This window comes from Maylandia zebra, linkage group LG20 (genome assembly GCF_041146795.1).
Source record: "Maylandia zebra isolate NMK-2024a linkage group LG20, Mzebra_GT3a, whole genome shotgun sequence".
Classification (NCBI taxonomy): domain Eukaryota; kingdom Metazoa; phylum Chordata; class Actinopteri; order Cichliformes; family Cichlidae; genus Maylandia; species Maylandia zebra.
In genome coordinates, this window is record NC_135186.1 from 29127640 (window position 1) to 29144172 (window position 16533).

The following is a 16533-nucleotide window of genomic DNA, read 5'->3' on the forward strand; positions in this document are numbered from 1 at the left end:
TGCTGCCGCTAACACACATTTTTATTTTTAAGTTATCTTTGATGAGCTCAGTTCAGTTTTTTTTAATGTGTCAATTAAAGAGAGAGGAACCGAGGTTGGGTCATGGTCCCGACAAGCGAGGAAATCTTATTATCATCTTAGCGGTTTTCTTTTTTGAGCATGTGACGTAACAACCAGCAGCCCTGCCCTGAAGGAGCCAGTTACTGCAGAGGCAACCAGTTTCTGAAGCTCAAATGAAACCAGGGTGAAATCAACACATGCACAAGATCACAATCAACTTGTTATTTATTGAATATAACATAAAGTTATTATCTACAAAATACAGTAAAGATATTACAAAATTAATTATAAGCAAGTGAATTAAGGGTTAAGCCCATCTGTGAAAGAAGATGAGTGACTTTAATTGCACCAAAAGCTCTATGAGTTTTCTCAAAGCTCTCCTAAACATCCCACGAAAAGCTGAATTTACATTTTCGAGCCTACAAACTAAATTTGTCTGTGGTGTCAGTGTGAAAGCTGCCGTTTCCCATCATGTTCAGCTGCAGGTGGAGTCTGCAGCTGCTCTGACCGGAGGCGAGTACCTGTGCCTTTGGAGTTTGGTCGGGTTTGATGTTTGTTTCTGCGTGGAGCGAGACGGACGGGCGAAGCAGAAGGTGAGCGTGCTGCTGGAGCTACACTCGTAGCTCCTCTCCTGGTCAAACGGAGAGAAGAAACGTATTGACTTGGACCTGCTGGTCTTATATTCTGTCATTAATATGTTGTTATGATGGGGCAGAGGATGCTAATATCAAGCATGGTCTGTGTTTTGTATAATGAGATGAATGTATGAGGAACTGGTGGGAGCCCTGTCTGTATTTATATAATATAATTTGTATAATTTCCACTCACCTCTGCTGTGACGGTGCTCAGGCCATTTTTGACACCCTGGTTCAGGCTGCTTCCCTTCTCCTCCTTCTGGACTTTGGTGGCCTCCTCTCTCTGCTTCATGAACCTCTGGTTAACGATCCTGGTCACGCTGTCGTTCCTGTTGAGCGGGGCGGCGGGAGGCCTCGTTGGAACGCGTTCCAGGTTCCTCGTGCTACTTTTAGCTTTCTGCCCTGACCCCGGCACTGGTTTGTCTGCCCGCCCGCTCACCCTACGCAGGAACTCTGTCACCAAGCCGTACCGGTTGGCTCCGGTGGACTTGGCGGGCAGCTTGGCGTTGCTCAGGGAGCCGTGGCTCTGCCCAGCACCTGCTCGGGAGCTGGTTTGTCGAGTCCACGCGAGGCCGGACTGATTTTGATGTGCCAGGTTCCACAGAGATCCATCTCTAGAGGTAGATGCAGAGGAGGGGGAGCTCAGATTGGAGGGAGAGGGGAGAGACTGTCTTCGGTACAGTTTAGGTGAGGAGGTGGAGTGTCTGGACCTCTCCCCTCGGCCTGTTATGCCCTCCAGTGAGGCAGAGATGTGGTGAGAGCGGGCAGAGACCAGAGGGGAGTTCAGGGCCCGAGAAGGACTGCTTCTCGTGGTGCTCAACCCTTGAGTCGCATCTGTCTGCTGACCAACACTCACCATCTGTGGTTTCATATGGGTCTGAGTACCGGAGCAGGACACATCCACCCATCCCCGGCCTGCTAATCTTTCTCTCTTTTCCTGTGAGCTGTCTTGACGCTTCTGCCTCCAGCCGGCTGTCATTTCCTTCATGTCATCGCTCAGATTGGCAGATGAGCCCAGACAGAGCTGTGAGAAGGAGGTTGGCGGCGTGCACCAGGGAGAGGGCGTGTCCACGGATCCTCTGTCTGGGCTTTGCTTCAGCTGAGCCAGCTGGACTCTGCGGGCTGACGGGGGGCTGTAGTAGATGCGGACGGTAGACTTCTCTGGAGCAGTATGGCTTCTGTCCAAGGACATCTGCTCAAAGTCAAGATCAGGGAAGCTAAGCGGCATGATTAGATGGTCCCACGTCTTAACTGGGTCCTCTCGGTCAAGCTGGGCAGCCTCTTGGCTCAGATAGCACCAGTTCTTCCTCTGAGAGCTGCACGGAGGAAACTGCCGTCTGAGTCTTTTTCCTGTCGAGCTGCAGGTTCAGATTTTTTTGTAAAAAAACCACAAAGACACCAGGTGATGTATGAGTTACAACTTCAGTGAACTTATGAAAAACATATGACAGTTTGTGGAACAACACAGACCTGTCAGCTTCACGGTGTCGACCACATTGAAAAACACCCCCAACACGACGCTGAGCCAAGAGAGAAAGAAAATGTCACCAAACATTACGTCAGATACTTCAGAAACTAAAACCCAAGAAAAAAATGCACAAACTTGTTGTAAGCAATTTTATGTAGGGACTATTTCTCTTTAGTGTGTTCATCCGCCACTGCGTCACTGTACAGAACAAACAGAGCATCTGACACGATGATTAAAAGAGACAGAAATGTGAAATGGTGAAAGTTGCAGTGGTCCTGATCCTTCTACAAAATAGCCAATCACCACTGGGAGACAAAAGAACCAATCATGTTGTTTCACAGATGCTTGCACAGTTGAGGTTTACACAGTTTTAACCTTGTGCTGTCAGTCAGATTCTACTGTTCTATTGATGCTTGCATGGCTAACCGGATGTAAGGTGAACTTAACTTTACTTTTGTGGTTGGTGTTGATCATGTGGCCACTCTCATTATTAAAGCTATATTGTCATCTAATTGAATGTGGTGTAAGAGTGAAACTTGCAAGAAAAAAAAAGCTTTTTAAACCTTATTTTAGGGGGAAATAATATAAAATTATATAACATCTAAAAACCACTGCTCACAAGGGTCCTGGATATTTATGAGAAACCAGGCCATGATTTCTGCAAAGAAGTGTTGATGCTTTGTTTTGCCGCGATGTGAGCGTCAGTGCTCCAAAACTGGGCAGCTGACACAAAAAAATCTAAGCTGTCTCTTTTGGGTGAACTGTCGTTTTAAAGCCCGTTGTCTGCAAAATCAATAATGTTTCCGTCGCTTCCCCTTATTTGCTCTTGATAATTTAACACTAACAATTACGTTAGGGTTTAATAATTAATATCACGCATCTATAGTTGTTTGGTATTTTGGCACGTCTGTGTTATTAACTAACCAAACCTTCAGAAACATTTGAATTTGCTGTTCGTTATCTGGACAAAGCATTGTAAACTCATAACAGAGATAACCCCAGAGACATATAGGCTCCAATAAGTCTTCAATAAAGCCTAATAAAGCTGCTGGAGAGCCTGTAGAGTCTTTATTTTTTTCATCACTTCAAACTAAATGTTAAGTAAAAGAGTTAAGAGTAAAATAGGGATTACAGTCCAGTCAGTGGGTTAAGAAGGAAAAAAACTGTTGAAATAATAAATCTGATCCTAAATCATGCTGTGCATCGAAACTGCTTTTCTTTATTGAATAACAAAGGAGATGGAAATGATCATTCAGGAGAACTTGAAGGACTGCAGAGAATCGTTTGAGCGTTTTCATGCTGCATGTTTGAAAATGCCTGTCCTGTTTGGCTGCAGCCCCCTTCAAAAGATTAGCCTAAATACTCTGGCATGAGTGTTTTCATGATGCCCGCTGAACCGACTGTCAGGCGGACACAAGGCCAGGGAGACAGATCATCGGCAGGACTTCCCGCTGTATCACGCAACCTCACACACAGCCTCACACACAGCGGGGCACACATGCCTGAGGCGTAAACACCATCCTTACCTCAGCTGGCTTGCCCGGCGTGGCCTTGGCCTTACTGTCACATTCAATCCGCTCATCCTGAAGCTCTGCAGCGAGGTCTTGCAACAATCCTTTCAGCACTGACATTGCTTTCTCTCTATCCTGAATAAAAAAGCCCAAATATATTTGAATATTCGACAGCTTTGCGTGTTTTTTTTAAGTGTCATAATGAGCATGAGCAGAGTTTATTTATGCCATCTTTCACTGTACCTGTTTTCCTTCTATGTCAGGTCCTTTGACTTGACACCACTGATGGAGGATCCAAAGAATCTGCAATGAAAGCTGCGTTCTTGGATCCCTGCACTTCTCACCGAGGCCCCATTGAACAGAAGGTGCTTTCCTCGTTTGTTTTTCTGTCTTCTTCGGCTCTCCACACTCCTGCTTACTCTCTGACTCCACGTCAGGATTTCCACAGAGGAAAGGGAAACTGTAGGAGTCCCAGACCTTCTTAACTGAGTTTAACTGTGTATCTTTGGCTGTTAGAAGCATCTCCACCCGCCCGATGAAAGCCAACAGCATCGCCTCTAAAAGTTCCAAAGCCTCATTCAGAGAAATCTTCTGTGCCTTTCCGTTACAGTCTATTGGCGAGGCGAACGTGCGCGAGGGAGACGAGCTGTGGCCATTTTTGGGTGATGTAATCAGGAGCTGTATGGCTGAACTCAAAATGCAGGCATGGTCTCTGAGAGCAAGCAGAGCTTCGTAGTCCTTCAAAGTCATCTCTTGGAGTTTTTTGTTGTCATCACTCTCTTGACTGTCTGAGGGATCCCACTCGCCTCCCACAGGACCCTCTCGAGTGATCATCCTTTCAGTCTCCTCATCGCCTTTTCTTTTCTCTGACCCTTCATCCTGACCCAGCTCGTACATCACGGGTCCCATTTTTATGCTTTTCTCCTTTCCATCTGTGTCCTTCATCGCAACACTCGCTGTCATATTTCCCTCCGAAACATCCCGATTCTCTTCATCTGGCTCTTCCCCTCCTCCTCCTCCTCCTCCACCTCCAATTTTCTCCCTGAGGTCGCTCATTTCTGCTCGCAGACCACGGTTCTCCACCTCCAATTCAACGATGCGCCGGCTCAGAAGTGTGGCCTCCTCTTCCACCAGTTTAAGATGAACTTTGACCTCCGCCTCCCTGGCGTGGGCGTAGCTTTGCTTGCCTTCAGGTGATTGGGCGGCGTCCACGTCACCGTAGGCTGAGCGGTATTTGGCCAGCTCCTCGCGCATCACCTCACTCTCTGATACCAATTTGGTGAGCTTCTTGCACATGAGAGCTAATTCCTCTTTGGCAAAGTGGAGTTGGCACTTGAGATCGGCGCTGTCATCCTTTTGGCAAATCAAACAGCAGTGACGACAGTCATGATGACATGAAATAACTCACGGATGCAGCCATGTTTAGAAACAAATATACAAACCTCAATCTGCTGAGAGAGCCTCTTCTCTGCCCTGCTGGCCGTCGATCTGATGCTTTTCTTCTTCAAAGAGCTCTAAGAAATAAAAATAAGAGTTTGATCACACACACAAGACAAACAGTGATAGTTTACTAGGTTAAGATTTTCTGGAGCGAACTTCTTTGTATTTATCCCAAAAAGTCGATTCTGTTCATCTGGACGTAGCTGTTTAGTGGGAGAAATGTTTCGTCCTTCATCCAAGTGACTTCTTCAGTCTGCAAAACTAAATGTCCTTACCTTGATGATTAAGAATGCATCGAGACGTCTTTGTGTTTATGTTTCTTTCTTTCTTTTGGTTTTTGGTTTTAACCACAACTGTGTGAAATTTAATAAACATATTAAAGAAAAAAACTTTTTCTACATTACATTGATGATGAACATTTCCAGCTCCATATTTTTGTCCTTTGACTCCAACAGTAGCTTTGCCTGATTTATAATTCATCTAACTGTATTAAATAAGAACTTGGCTACAGAACTACAGACTAAAACCATAAACTCATCAAGAAAGTTATCCAAAGAATCTTTTTTAATTTTTTTTAGATATTTCTACACAAAATTATTATTATTTTTATTAAAACCAGGGGAGTCACCTCCTGCTGGACATGAGAAAGAACGCAGGCCAACTTTCCTCTCATTGACTGATTTGAACAGCAGGTCAGTGGGGGTTGCAATAACTTCATTCAGTAACTTGAAGTAACAGTGTAACGGTGTTTCACATGTCTCTCACATGATTTTTGGCCCCCTCTTCTTTACAAAGTCGCTTCAGTTCTTTGAGGTTTGCGGGGATTCACTTTTGCTCCGTTAACATTCAACAGCATTTCAGTCATGTTGAGGTCTGGACTCTGACTCGGCCATCGTAACCTTGATTCTTTTCTTCAGTCAGTGTGTTGTAGATGTGCTTCTGTGTTTTAGCTGTCGGACAGGTGGCCTCATGTTTGAGGAGTTCGTGGTCGACGGTGCACAGATCTAGTGACTGCAGAACAAGTTCACGTCATCGCTCCTCACCACTGTGCTGACAGCTGGTATGAGGTGTTTGTGCTGATCTGCTGTGTTTGGCTGTGAATTATGACCAAACATCTCCAAACTGGTCTCATTTGTCCAAAGCACATTGTTCCAGAAGTTTAAGCCATGCTGCTGTGTCATTTTTACAAAGAAGGTGATTTTTCCCAGCAACTCTCGGTACTTGTTCAGCCTTTTTCTGATTTTACTGTTACAAACTTGAACTTGACATACCAACTGAGGCCCGTAGAGTCTGTAGCTTCTAGGTTTTTTGTAGTTTCATGAGCGTTGCTCAGTCTGACCTTGGTTGTCCCAACAAATTCCCTCCAACTGCACGGCAAATTGGCAGAAATTTGCCTACAATACTTTGGCATTTTGTTAACATACCTGTAAGGTCCAGAACAGCAAACTATCAAAACCTCTGCTTTTATAGCGTGCTGATCATCAATCAATCACTTACATTTGATTAATAGCACCTGGCTCCTACTGTCCCTCTTAATTCCTATAGAACCAGTAAGGCTGTACTTAGTTTCTTGCTCTTTACATCACTGAAAACAAGGAAAAGACAAATCTGAAGTTTAATTTAAAAATATAAAGGCAGGTAAAGGAATAGTTCAACATTTGTTTCTGATGATTACATAAGAAAATTAATAACACACTAAAATTTGTTCAGTGAGAGGGTATAGCATGTTTATAGATTCTAAATTTACATGATGTTTGTGTAACATCAGTTTATGAGCTGGACACCACGACTTCCTGGAGACTTGCTAACCACAACAAGTTCATTCTTCTGTTATTTTCTGTGTAAATTAAACAAATTAGTTATAAAATGCTAATTAATAAGCTTTAAAAATGCTTGTAGAAGGATTTACAAACCTCTGCAGGCATGAAAGTCGTGCTAATCTTCTCGGCAAGAAAGCAAATAAGCATATTTCCCAAAATGTTTAGCTAATCCTTTAAGTAAGTATTCATCATGCTCTTGCACTACTTCTCAGAGATGCCTAAAAGGCGCTAAATGTGACATTTTCTCTCCTCCGAGTTCTTCCCGTCTCTACTTGAGTCAGTTTGTAGGTCTGAGTATGTCAGGAATGTAAACTTCTGTCAGGCAGCATTGTCTTCCTCTTAAACACTCGACAGGATTTCACTGTGTTAATAATAGTCAGGCTAGAAGGAGCAAACACAGAGAGGGAGTTACACTTTTTGAATTCAAGGCCGGTGGGCATGGAGGCTCAATAGATTTGGGTTACTGTGACCGGAAATTTGTCGTTCCTAATAAGTAAAGATGGAATTAAATGGTAATATTTCTTTAACTGTAAAATTATTGTCTTTGTTTCAGCTTTTGTCCTCTTACTACAAGTCTATGCTCAGCTTGTGCAGCTACACATTTACGTTTAACTCAAACAGCCTCAAAAACATCGGGCAGCAGAGTGAATTTCTGGCATACTCACCCTCCTTCACAATATATCCATGCTGTGTTTTTTTGCTGGTTAGATTAGGTAATCTAAGTGGATTTCCCTGTTGGGATCAAAGGGACTAGCAGCTGTCTCAGATGAGTGGAGCAGACTGAGCTCGTGCCAAAGCACCGAATCCTGGATTAAACCGCACACGTGTCACTGGAGTGCACACTGGTGCTCAAAGGAGGCAGAAGAAAAGGTGGATGGGGTGTGGAGGCTGAAGTTTGATCAAAGCGTGCTGAGTGATGGCTGTAGGTCAGTATGTCTGTGCACCAACCAACACCCTCCTTTCTTGATGCCCTAATACACACTCATCCAGATTTATCCAAGCTTAATAAGAGCAGTAAGAAAAAGAAAGTGAGTCTATTTTTGTAATCTCTCTACTTTTTTTTCTGCCCTGTCAGCCGACGATGTCAGCTGTGCCTGGAGTTCAGCATACCAGGCTGCTTCGCCCATCCCCGGCACCAGGCAGCTGCCGGCCGAGCCCTCCGCTCATATAAGTGATCTGCACTGGGATCGTGTGTCACCTGACATCAGGGTGACAGAGGGATGAGGGGGACAGCTGTCTGGATGGGTGCAGCTGTGCAGGGTAATGGAAAGGAGGATGCCTGACCCGAGCGATGAAAGTTTATGTTTCTCTCAAGGTTGACCTAAATACACACATCCCTTAAAGACACGCATTGAGGTGTATGAAGAACCCCCTTTTGCAATTATCAGCAGCTCTTGAGAGATTTTAAAGAAGTTTCTTTTTTAATTTAATCAATTCGATTAGATTTGTCATGTCTGATTGACAGATCTGTGCACTCGTTTCAATCTCATTTTCAGCTCCAGGTCATAATAATTTAGTTAACAGTCAAGTCTGTCCCAAGGTCAGTAATGAGACCATAAACAAGAGCTGTTTGTTACTATGTACGCCACCTAAGGCTTAAAATTCCCTCCACACCATCCATGAATTAAGGATCTAGTGTGAAAATTCAAAGCTTTTAAAGAGGATCTAGTTTTCCTTTCTTTTTTCTGTCATACATGCTGTTACAGTGTAACAGTATGAAACCAAGCATTTGGTTTCAAGAGGTCTCTTTTTATTTTTAGCTCTGTATGATGTCACTCAGAATGGATATCCTTAATATGGTCCCAGCCCCACAAAACAACTTTCTTCTGATTGGCTGCCCCTCAAAAACAGAAGGTTAGCCAATCAGAAGAAAGTTGTTTTATAAGGGGAGGAGCAGATAGAGACAGAGTAAGAACTGAGAGGCCCAGAATAAGATAATCATCATGTTAAACTTAATCAGCGTGCCTTCTATCATCAAATTCTGCACCGTGAACCTCAAACATCCGGTTGCAGTTGCAGCAGTCTAAGATGATCTCCTTCTCCCATCCACCTCCTCTACGGCTTCCTGGGGGACACCAAGGTGTTCCCAACCCAGCCGAGAGATGTAATGTCTGCAGCCTGATCCTTCGTCTACCCTGAGGCCTTCTTTCAGTACCACCTCACCAGTGAGCCCTGGTTGGAGGTCCAAACCACCTCAGCTGGCTCCTTTTGGTGCAGATCTACTCTGAGGCCTGAATGGCTAAGCTCCTCCCTCTAGATTGATATATTTATTTGTCCACGTAGGGAAACTGGATTGTAGCGGAAATCACGTGACATTTTCATGCACACAGACACTTTCACTGCACCTTAGGATGTTTTTGTCAGTCAAAAAGGGCATCCAATGTGTTGCCAATATTTAGAAATGTAATGCATTCAGGAATAAAACCCTTTAGAGCTATTTCCTGTGAACAGAGGAGGGCAATATCACCCTGCAGATATCAATAGTTTAAAAGAGGAGGTAAGTGGAAGGCTCTCGTCATGTACAATAAGGCAGACTCAGCATTTCAGTTCCCAGCAGTTTATTGGTTGTTGTTACAGCCTTTCTACCAGAGCTTTTGTCTCTTGGAAATATTTTTAAACCAACAAATTGTGTAAAGGAGTCTCTCCCCCCCCCCCAACCCTGAGGGAAGCTCGTGGTCTGCTCATTTTCTCTGAAAGTAAAGTTCCTACTCTGACCTGCAGTGTTCTGCTGCCAAGAAAATCAACAATCCAAAAAACCCAAACAAGACAGAAGGGAAAATTCTGCTTCCAGCAGTTTTTCTGCTGTCAAACACAGACGAAAAGTCAATAAATAAATAAAAATTCTGCTTCAGTCTTTGGTTTTCCTAGAAGAGTATGTAATAAGTATGTCTTCTAACCCCCTAGAGAGTTGGTAGACAAAGTGCAGGGGGGTCTGTAAGACGCTGTAATGCTACATGGCTCTTCACCAGATGTCATTTCATGACCATGTAAGAGTGACTGGTCTAAAACCTCTGTGGCCTGAAGGTTTAGGGGACCAGGAACACTTATGAATGCTTTCCAAATATTTGGCATCATATGACTGTTAAAAGAAGATCTCAAAGGGTGAGTAAAAAGTGGTGCTAGCTGTTTCGAACACTTACACAGACATTGTCCAGGTCAGGACTTTTCCAAGGTGACAGTCTCTAAAAAAACTGCAGGACCTTTGTCTTTTGAGGTCTCCTTCAAACATTCTTTATTAAATTTAATATTTTTTTTACCAAAGGGTCTTTGATGTAAAATGCTCACCTCTCTGGTTTTATCCAGCTCAGTCTGTAAGACCTGCTTGGCCACTTCCAGTTCCTGAGTCTTTTCACGCAGCACCTTGTTTTCCCACTCCAAGTGGGAGTTCTTCTTCTGCACCGCCTCTAGCTCGTTGTACAGGCGGAGTGACACGCTCTTTGCAACCTGCAGGTGAAGCACAAAGTAGGTTAAGACAGTAAAAGTGCTGCGAATGAAGTTTTTTTTTTTTTTTTTTGATTGTCTGTTTATTTGTTTTCTCGTGAGTGTTATTTTCTGAGTGAGTGAGTCTTTAGAGCAGTTGATTTGGTTAAAGCCGAGAAACTTTTACAAGAAAATTCTTGTGACGGGAACTGAGCCATGAGTCGATGGAGGGGGCGAAGGAGGGTGAGGCTGTAAGGAATCCAATAGTGCGCACACACACACATTGGCCTGGTTGACAGAAACAGAATCTGGTTGCCTCAGTTCAACGACGGTGATTCTGCTTACGATCACTCTGCTTTTATCGTTCAGTCCTCACGCAGAACAGCCGACCACACGCAGTAATTATGCTACAGAAATATAAACAGGATGCATGATGAAAACTTTTCAGTCTAATGACATTCTTGTGGTGCAGATGAACAGCAGGGAGTACTTTACAGCCATGACTCAGGGTTAAAGCCTGTATGAACAACACGATCAGCGTTTAGCGCGCCGTGATGAAAGTAGGTTTGTGGTTCTGCAGTAAAAGTTCACTTTGATGTTTTAGGTGAGTCAGTTTTCAGAGAAGGAGCTTAATTACAGTCTGTTGGTAGTGAGAGTTTGTGCAAAAAGACCACCCGACTTTCTGACCTTGATGTCGTGCTCCAGGCTCCGGACCAGCTCCCCGTCCACCTGTCCGGTCTGAGCCACTCGGATGCTGCGGCGCTCGGCCTTGCGGAGGCGGTACTGCAGGATGCGACACGTCTTGTTGGCCTGCTCCAGCTGCAGCCGCAGCTCCTGCAGCTGGTAAATCTCCTCCTCCTGGAACATGTCGCGCATTTCCAGCATCTCACAGCGCAGCTCCTCCACCTCGTCCTGGGACAGACGACACAGAAATAATTAAACCATGAGTCAAGGCATTTTCTCCTTTCTTTCTTCCCCTTTTCCCTTCTTATTTCATCCAGTCCTTTCCTTCTTCCTTGGCCCCTTCCTCCAAATTCTTCTCTTCCCTCCATCCTTCCTAACTCCCTTTGTTCCTTGTCTTTTGATTCTGCTTTCTTTCCTTACCCTTTTTTCTTTCCTTGTCCTGTTTGTGGTGCCCTTTTTTTTTTTTTCCTTCCTGTCCTTCTTCCTTCTATCATTCCTTCCCTCCTTTCTTCCTTTGTTGATTTTTCCTTTCTTATCTATTCCATCCTTCCCTCTTCCATCACTTGTTCCTTCCTTCCCTCCTTTCCACTCTTTTCTTCCTTCCTTTCTTACTTTTTCCTTCCTCCCTCTTCTCTTGCTTCATCTTTCTCCCTTGAGTATTCCTTCCTTCCTTAACCCTTCCCTCATCCCATCCCTCCTACAGTACACCATGCTGAGATAAGCCAAGTTTTAGTTGTTTGGAAATCACCTCGTTAGTGGAAAAATACTATTTTATGTCTGCCAAACTGTTTCATCTTTAGCACAGATTTTTCATAGAATCAGCTAAATTATGCGGAACAAATGATGTGCTTGAGTGACAGGGTGCTAGTAACAAAGTGCCTAAATATACAGTTTAAAACAGGTTCTTTGCTATGTGGTCTGTAGACACAATACTGTTTCATCTCTTGAGTTAGGCATGTTTTTCTTGCTAGATCGATTCATAGGTTTGTGTTCTGTGGGTTAACATACAAAAATTAATTAATTAATTAAAAAAAATCCTCTGAAAATGCTCAGGTACAAGAACTGGACTACAATTGAGAGAGAAAAGCAGCCAATGTCCAAAGAAAAACGTTACATGAATGTCTGGCTACTTAGAGGCAAAATATAAATAAATGAGGCTCCAGACTTTTGCACAACACTGTGAATATCAGAAAGTTATATTTTCCCATTTTCCCCGTTAACTTAAATCCAGGTGTTATGGTGGCATTAGAGACTGAAAACAACTAAGTGAAACATGGATTCACTCTTTACTCAGCTGGGATGCTACTCTGCTACATGTGCTGCAAGCAATGCTTCGAGTGTTATAAACAATAAGATCCTATCTACTGGACAAACTACGGGTTAATGCCATGTATAAATTACTTAAAAAATATTTTTGTACACATATTCATTAAAAAACATATTGGCTAATATTAGCCTAACTAACTGATTTATGACTTAAGCTCTAATTGTTATATTTTCCAGTTTGATGCCTAAATGGCCATTTTGTGCTTTGTACGTACCCTTCAAAGTGTCTGATCACTTTAATGACCACAGTTTGAATCTGCACTTACAAGGTGAAGTTATGTCACAGAAGTGAGCATCTAGGGCAGAAAGAGGGATTTGGGGCTATTTTTTGTACATGTTGTTTCCAGCATATTCTAAGTCATGAAACGTTTTCTCAGAAAGCTTGACTCACACTCAGAAAGTCTGAATATCTGGACATCAGCAGCTTCGATTATGACCTTTTTTTTTTTTTTTTTTATCAAGGTACAGCTCTGAATAAGTGGATCATCCCTTTAAAGGTGAAAGTGGAAAACGGACATTGCCATTGGGCTTGTAGATGGACTTGCTCAGCAGTACTCCACTAACAAAACTCTGCAACCACCAATTTATAATCAAACCCCAGTTTCCAGATATATTCCTGCAAACTGGTGATCTGCTGCATCAAGTTACAGAGTAATTTCCTCAGTTGGACCAATAAAATGCCCTTGCAGTCAGGAGTTACTCATCTAATCACCAGCTCAGTCAGCAGTTACTCAGCTACTGTAAAAATCTGAGTAAGTGTGGGTTTGTTCCATAATTTATTTAGGTCAGTAGTGACTTTTGACTCTTGTATTAGAGCCACTTGCTCTGCGCTCACTAAAGAAGACTGGCCTGATCTAAACATTTGCAGAAAATCGGCTCTGGTGTTGAGCTGAGGGTCCTCCCACAGAAACTCACAGGCTCTCATAAACAAGCAAAACCTACATGCACGGAGTTTATACAGAAAGGTAGATGCTGCATTTCGTGAAAACCAAATTGAATTCGCTAATTGCATTAAGCTAATTTAATTAATCAAATTAGATCAAACTTACTTTCAAATACTCGTTCTCTGATCTCAGATCTTCCAATTCCCTGACGAGGTCTTCGGTTGTTTCCCCCATCATAAGATTCATAAACGCCCCCGAGGAGTTGAACAAACTAAAGCCCCCTGCGGCAGCCTCCGCCTGGAGAACGCAGATATCTCTCGCCGCTTTTGCGCACGGTTTGCCGTCGCCTGCGCCCTCGCTATCCGGGGTCACGTAAGCTTTGCCGTCTATCCAGCTTAAGTCAGAGTCGTGCTTGTTACCGTCCGACGGGCAGTCAGAGATTTCCGAGCTGCTGTCCGAGGAGGACAGTTTCCCCGACAGGCAGCCGGAGTCTTTGCTCAAATCCTCCGAAGCGTTGCTGGCGTCGGAGAGTTTCCTCTGTGCGCCGGGGCTCCTCTGGCACTCGGAGCTGACACCTGATGACACTTTCCCTGCTCTCTTTTCCTGCGGTCCCGCAGTTTTTACCTCCTTCACAGGGTCGCACTGACCCGTGAATTGTGCCTCCTTTGAATAGGAGCCATCATTGGAGGATGGATCCTTCTTCTCTTGGTGCGCCCTGGCTTGTTTCTGGCTGCGGAGTGCAGTCTTCAGGCTCTTATCGCCGTCTTTGTTCGTCATTTTCTCTTTAGCTTTTAAACAGAAAATCTAAGATGATCATTACAGTTTTAAACTAGTGTTAAAATATCAAAATTCACAGCTCACAGACTCTGAACACCCGACTAGCTGCTCTGCATCCTCAGCACTGAAACTTTGCCAAAGCGCACTCACAGAAGAAGTCACAGTGTCACGTTACCGCAGCTTAGAACGGACTTCCGGTCGTTTTCTCTGCTTTTTCTTTTTTTCTCCATTTATCTTGGTCAGAGTACATATTATGTTTATTCTACACACACTCTCCCAGAACATTCAACTGTGGCTACAAACCAGCATGAATTTGAAAACAAATCCGATATTAAAAATGTTGTGTAGGCCTAGGATTATAAATGATTAAGTTTATTTTGTAAATTTCCATACAAAAGATACAATTTTAAGTGTTTGTTACCTCGTGTTTTCATATTGCTATCATACTGTTATCATCCCATACGCCTGATGTAGAGAGGCAGTTTGGAGGCTTTTATTTTGACGGTTTTCCGGTCTCTCTTTGATTCTTAAGCAGTTTTTTCCACTTTCTCCTTCTGGAAATCTGACAAGCAATTAACCCAACTAACCGACTACTACTATGAATAAATTATCTTAATTCCCAGTTACATTTTTTATCCGCCTCTAACAAACTACATTTGCATGTTTTAGCTCATAATAATCTTTTTATATATACCAGATCTTTTTGCAGCTCCTCACTGATGCTCTATTCGCATCAATTCAGTTCAGCTCATTTGCTTTTCAGCCAGCTTTCTTCTGATTGGCTGCACCTTGCATGCCATACACAGGGTTAGAACAGTAGGTGGTGCTGCTGTAATAAAAAAAAAAAGAAAAGAAAAAGAAAACAGAGCAAGGAGTAGAAAAAAATGCCTGAAATAGAGCATTTAGCTCAGATGAAGCCTGAGTTTTGTGGCTCACAAGGATTGCTTGTACCTCATTATTTTAAACCTTGCTTAGCATTTCATCTTCCATTGTATATATTACAGAAAATAAGTTCAAACATTACAGGCCTCCCCTTTAAAAGGGTGTTTGCACAATTCCCCTCTGTGTAGTGTTGCTCTAATTTAATACGTATTTAGTTTTAAACTGAAATTTATTTTTGAAATATTGACCAGTGTCTGCAAAAATAAAATAAAAAATTAGCAGAATGAATAAAGCAAGAGGGATGTTTGTGTAAAGCTGCCACCTTGTGGATAATGGAGCTGTGTTTGAAAGGACCACAGGCAGGTCTTTGTGGTTTGTAACGGACATGAGATGTTTCCTCTTCCAGCTAACAACAACCTAAATCTTCATCGGGCAGCTATTATGCTATTAAACAGCTGTTATAATAACCAAACAGTCGGGTTCCTCCCCCATCGTCCTTCCACACCTCAGTCACACCTTTGCTCTCTGGATACAGGAGTGGATGAGTGGAGATGCACAGGGTGATGTCCATGAAGACACCCGTCACGGAACAGGCACAAAAAAGAAATGGCTCTTAAGATAATGTTGATAATGCTTCCATTGAGTCAAGTGTCAAAACCACCTGCTTTTCAGCTGACTACATAAGCGGCTCTTTTTCTGCCACATTTTTCAGTGATAGCGTTAATGGGTTATGAATCATTTACTAGTGCTTTATGAACCATTATAAGAACATCTGGGTTGTCAGGTTGTGAAAAATAACATTTTTCTTTTTTAATCTTCAGTGTTGAGAAAGAGCTGATCTTCTAAGGAGCTTGTGAAGAAAGCAACTGGACTTCTTTAAATTACTTTTAGATGTTTCACTTCTTATCCAAGCATTCAAGAGGCTTCTTGGTGCACTGCAATCCATTTACAACAATTTTTATAATAATGACTTAACATGGAGAACCCTCTTGGATGAGAGGTGAAATTTCCTCAAGAATTCAGTCCAAGCTCCTTAGACTACAATGAACTGGATGGCTGAGAAGCTACACAGACAAACTGATCTTACCTTCTGCACAAACGCTACAGTGCATCTGCACCACAATGCATTTACAACAATTTATTGTAATAATGACTTAACATTTATGTGCACTTAAAGGCTTATTAAAGAGAATGAACTCTTTGCCATTTATTGATGGGCTTCTGTACTGCCTCACTGCATTTTATCATCTCAACATGAATCAATTAAATATCTTAGTGGGTGCTTTATAAGAAATTCAATGGCATGTGGAAATGTAGGCTTTATATCACAGGGCTGACACAATTAAACCATATTCCTTAATGATTTGGTTGAATTTGGTTGAATTAATATATTAATTCAACCAAATCATATAGATTTATAGTCTAATTATTGGATAAAATGTAATATTTCAGCAATTGAAAAATGAAAACTAGCACTTAGTTTGTAGCACAAAATAACACTGATTTTCCTTTTTCCTGCTAAAAAAATTCAGGCAAGGAAGCTTAAAAGAAAATTAAAAGAAAACCTAAAAGAAAATTCCACAATGTTAAAAACAAATAAAAACAAAAGAAACCTCTAGAATTTTT

The 16533-nt window shown here is 42.6% G+C and overlaps 1 protein-coding gene across 1 annotated transcript; it reads right to left on the reverse strand.

Moving 5' to 3' along the window:
- Positions 1-273: 273 nt before the first annotated feature.
- On the reverse strand, positions 274-14143 carry si:ch211-197l9.2 (uncharacterized). The gene is made up of 9 exons (XM_004546415.3): positions 13414-14143; positions 11042-11266; positions 10220-10378; positions 5117-5188; positions 3918-5027; positions 3690-3809; positions 2166-2215; positions 889-2053; positions 274-691 (listed from the first exon to the last, which is right to left on the reverse strand). Exons 1-9 carry the CDS (start codon positions 14023-14025, stop codon positions 536-538), a joined length of 3669 nt encoding a protein of 1222 aa, XP_004546472.3. The 5' UTR covers positions 14026-14143; the 3' UTR covers positions 274-535.
- Positions 14144-16533: the final 2390 nt, after the last annotated feature.

Excerpts from the sequence above, each read along its gene's own strand:
- si:ch211-197l9.2 (XM_004546415.3), bottom strand. The coding sequence starts at position 14,025 with ATGACGAACAAAGACGGCGATAAGAGCCTGAAGACTGCACTCCGCAGC. Across the intron at positions 2,216-3,689 it reads CGCCGGGCAAGCCAGCTGAG|CGTCGTGTTGGGGGTGTTTT; the intron begins GTAAGGATGGTG and ends CTCTTGGCTCAG. Across the intron at positions 692-888 it reads TGAGCACCGTCACAGCAGAG|GAGAGGAGCTACGAGTGTAG; the intron begins GTGAGTGGAAAT and ends CCGTTTGACCAG.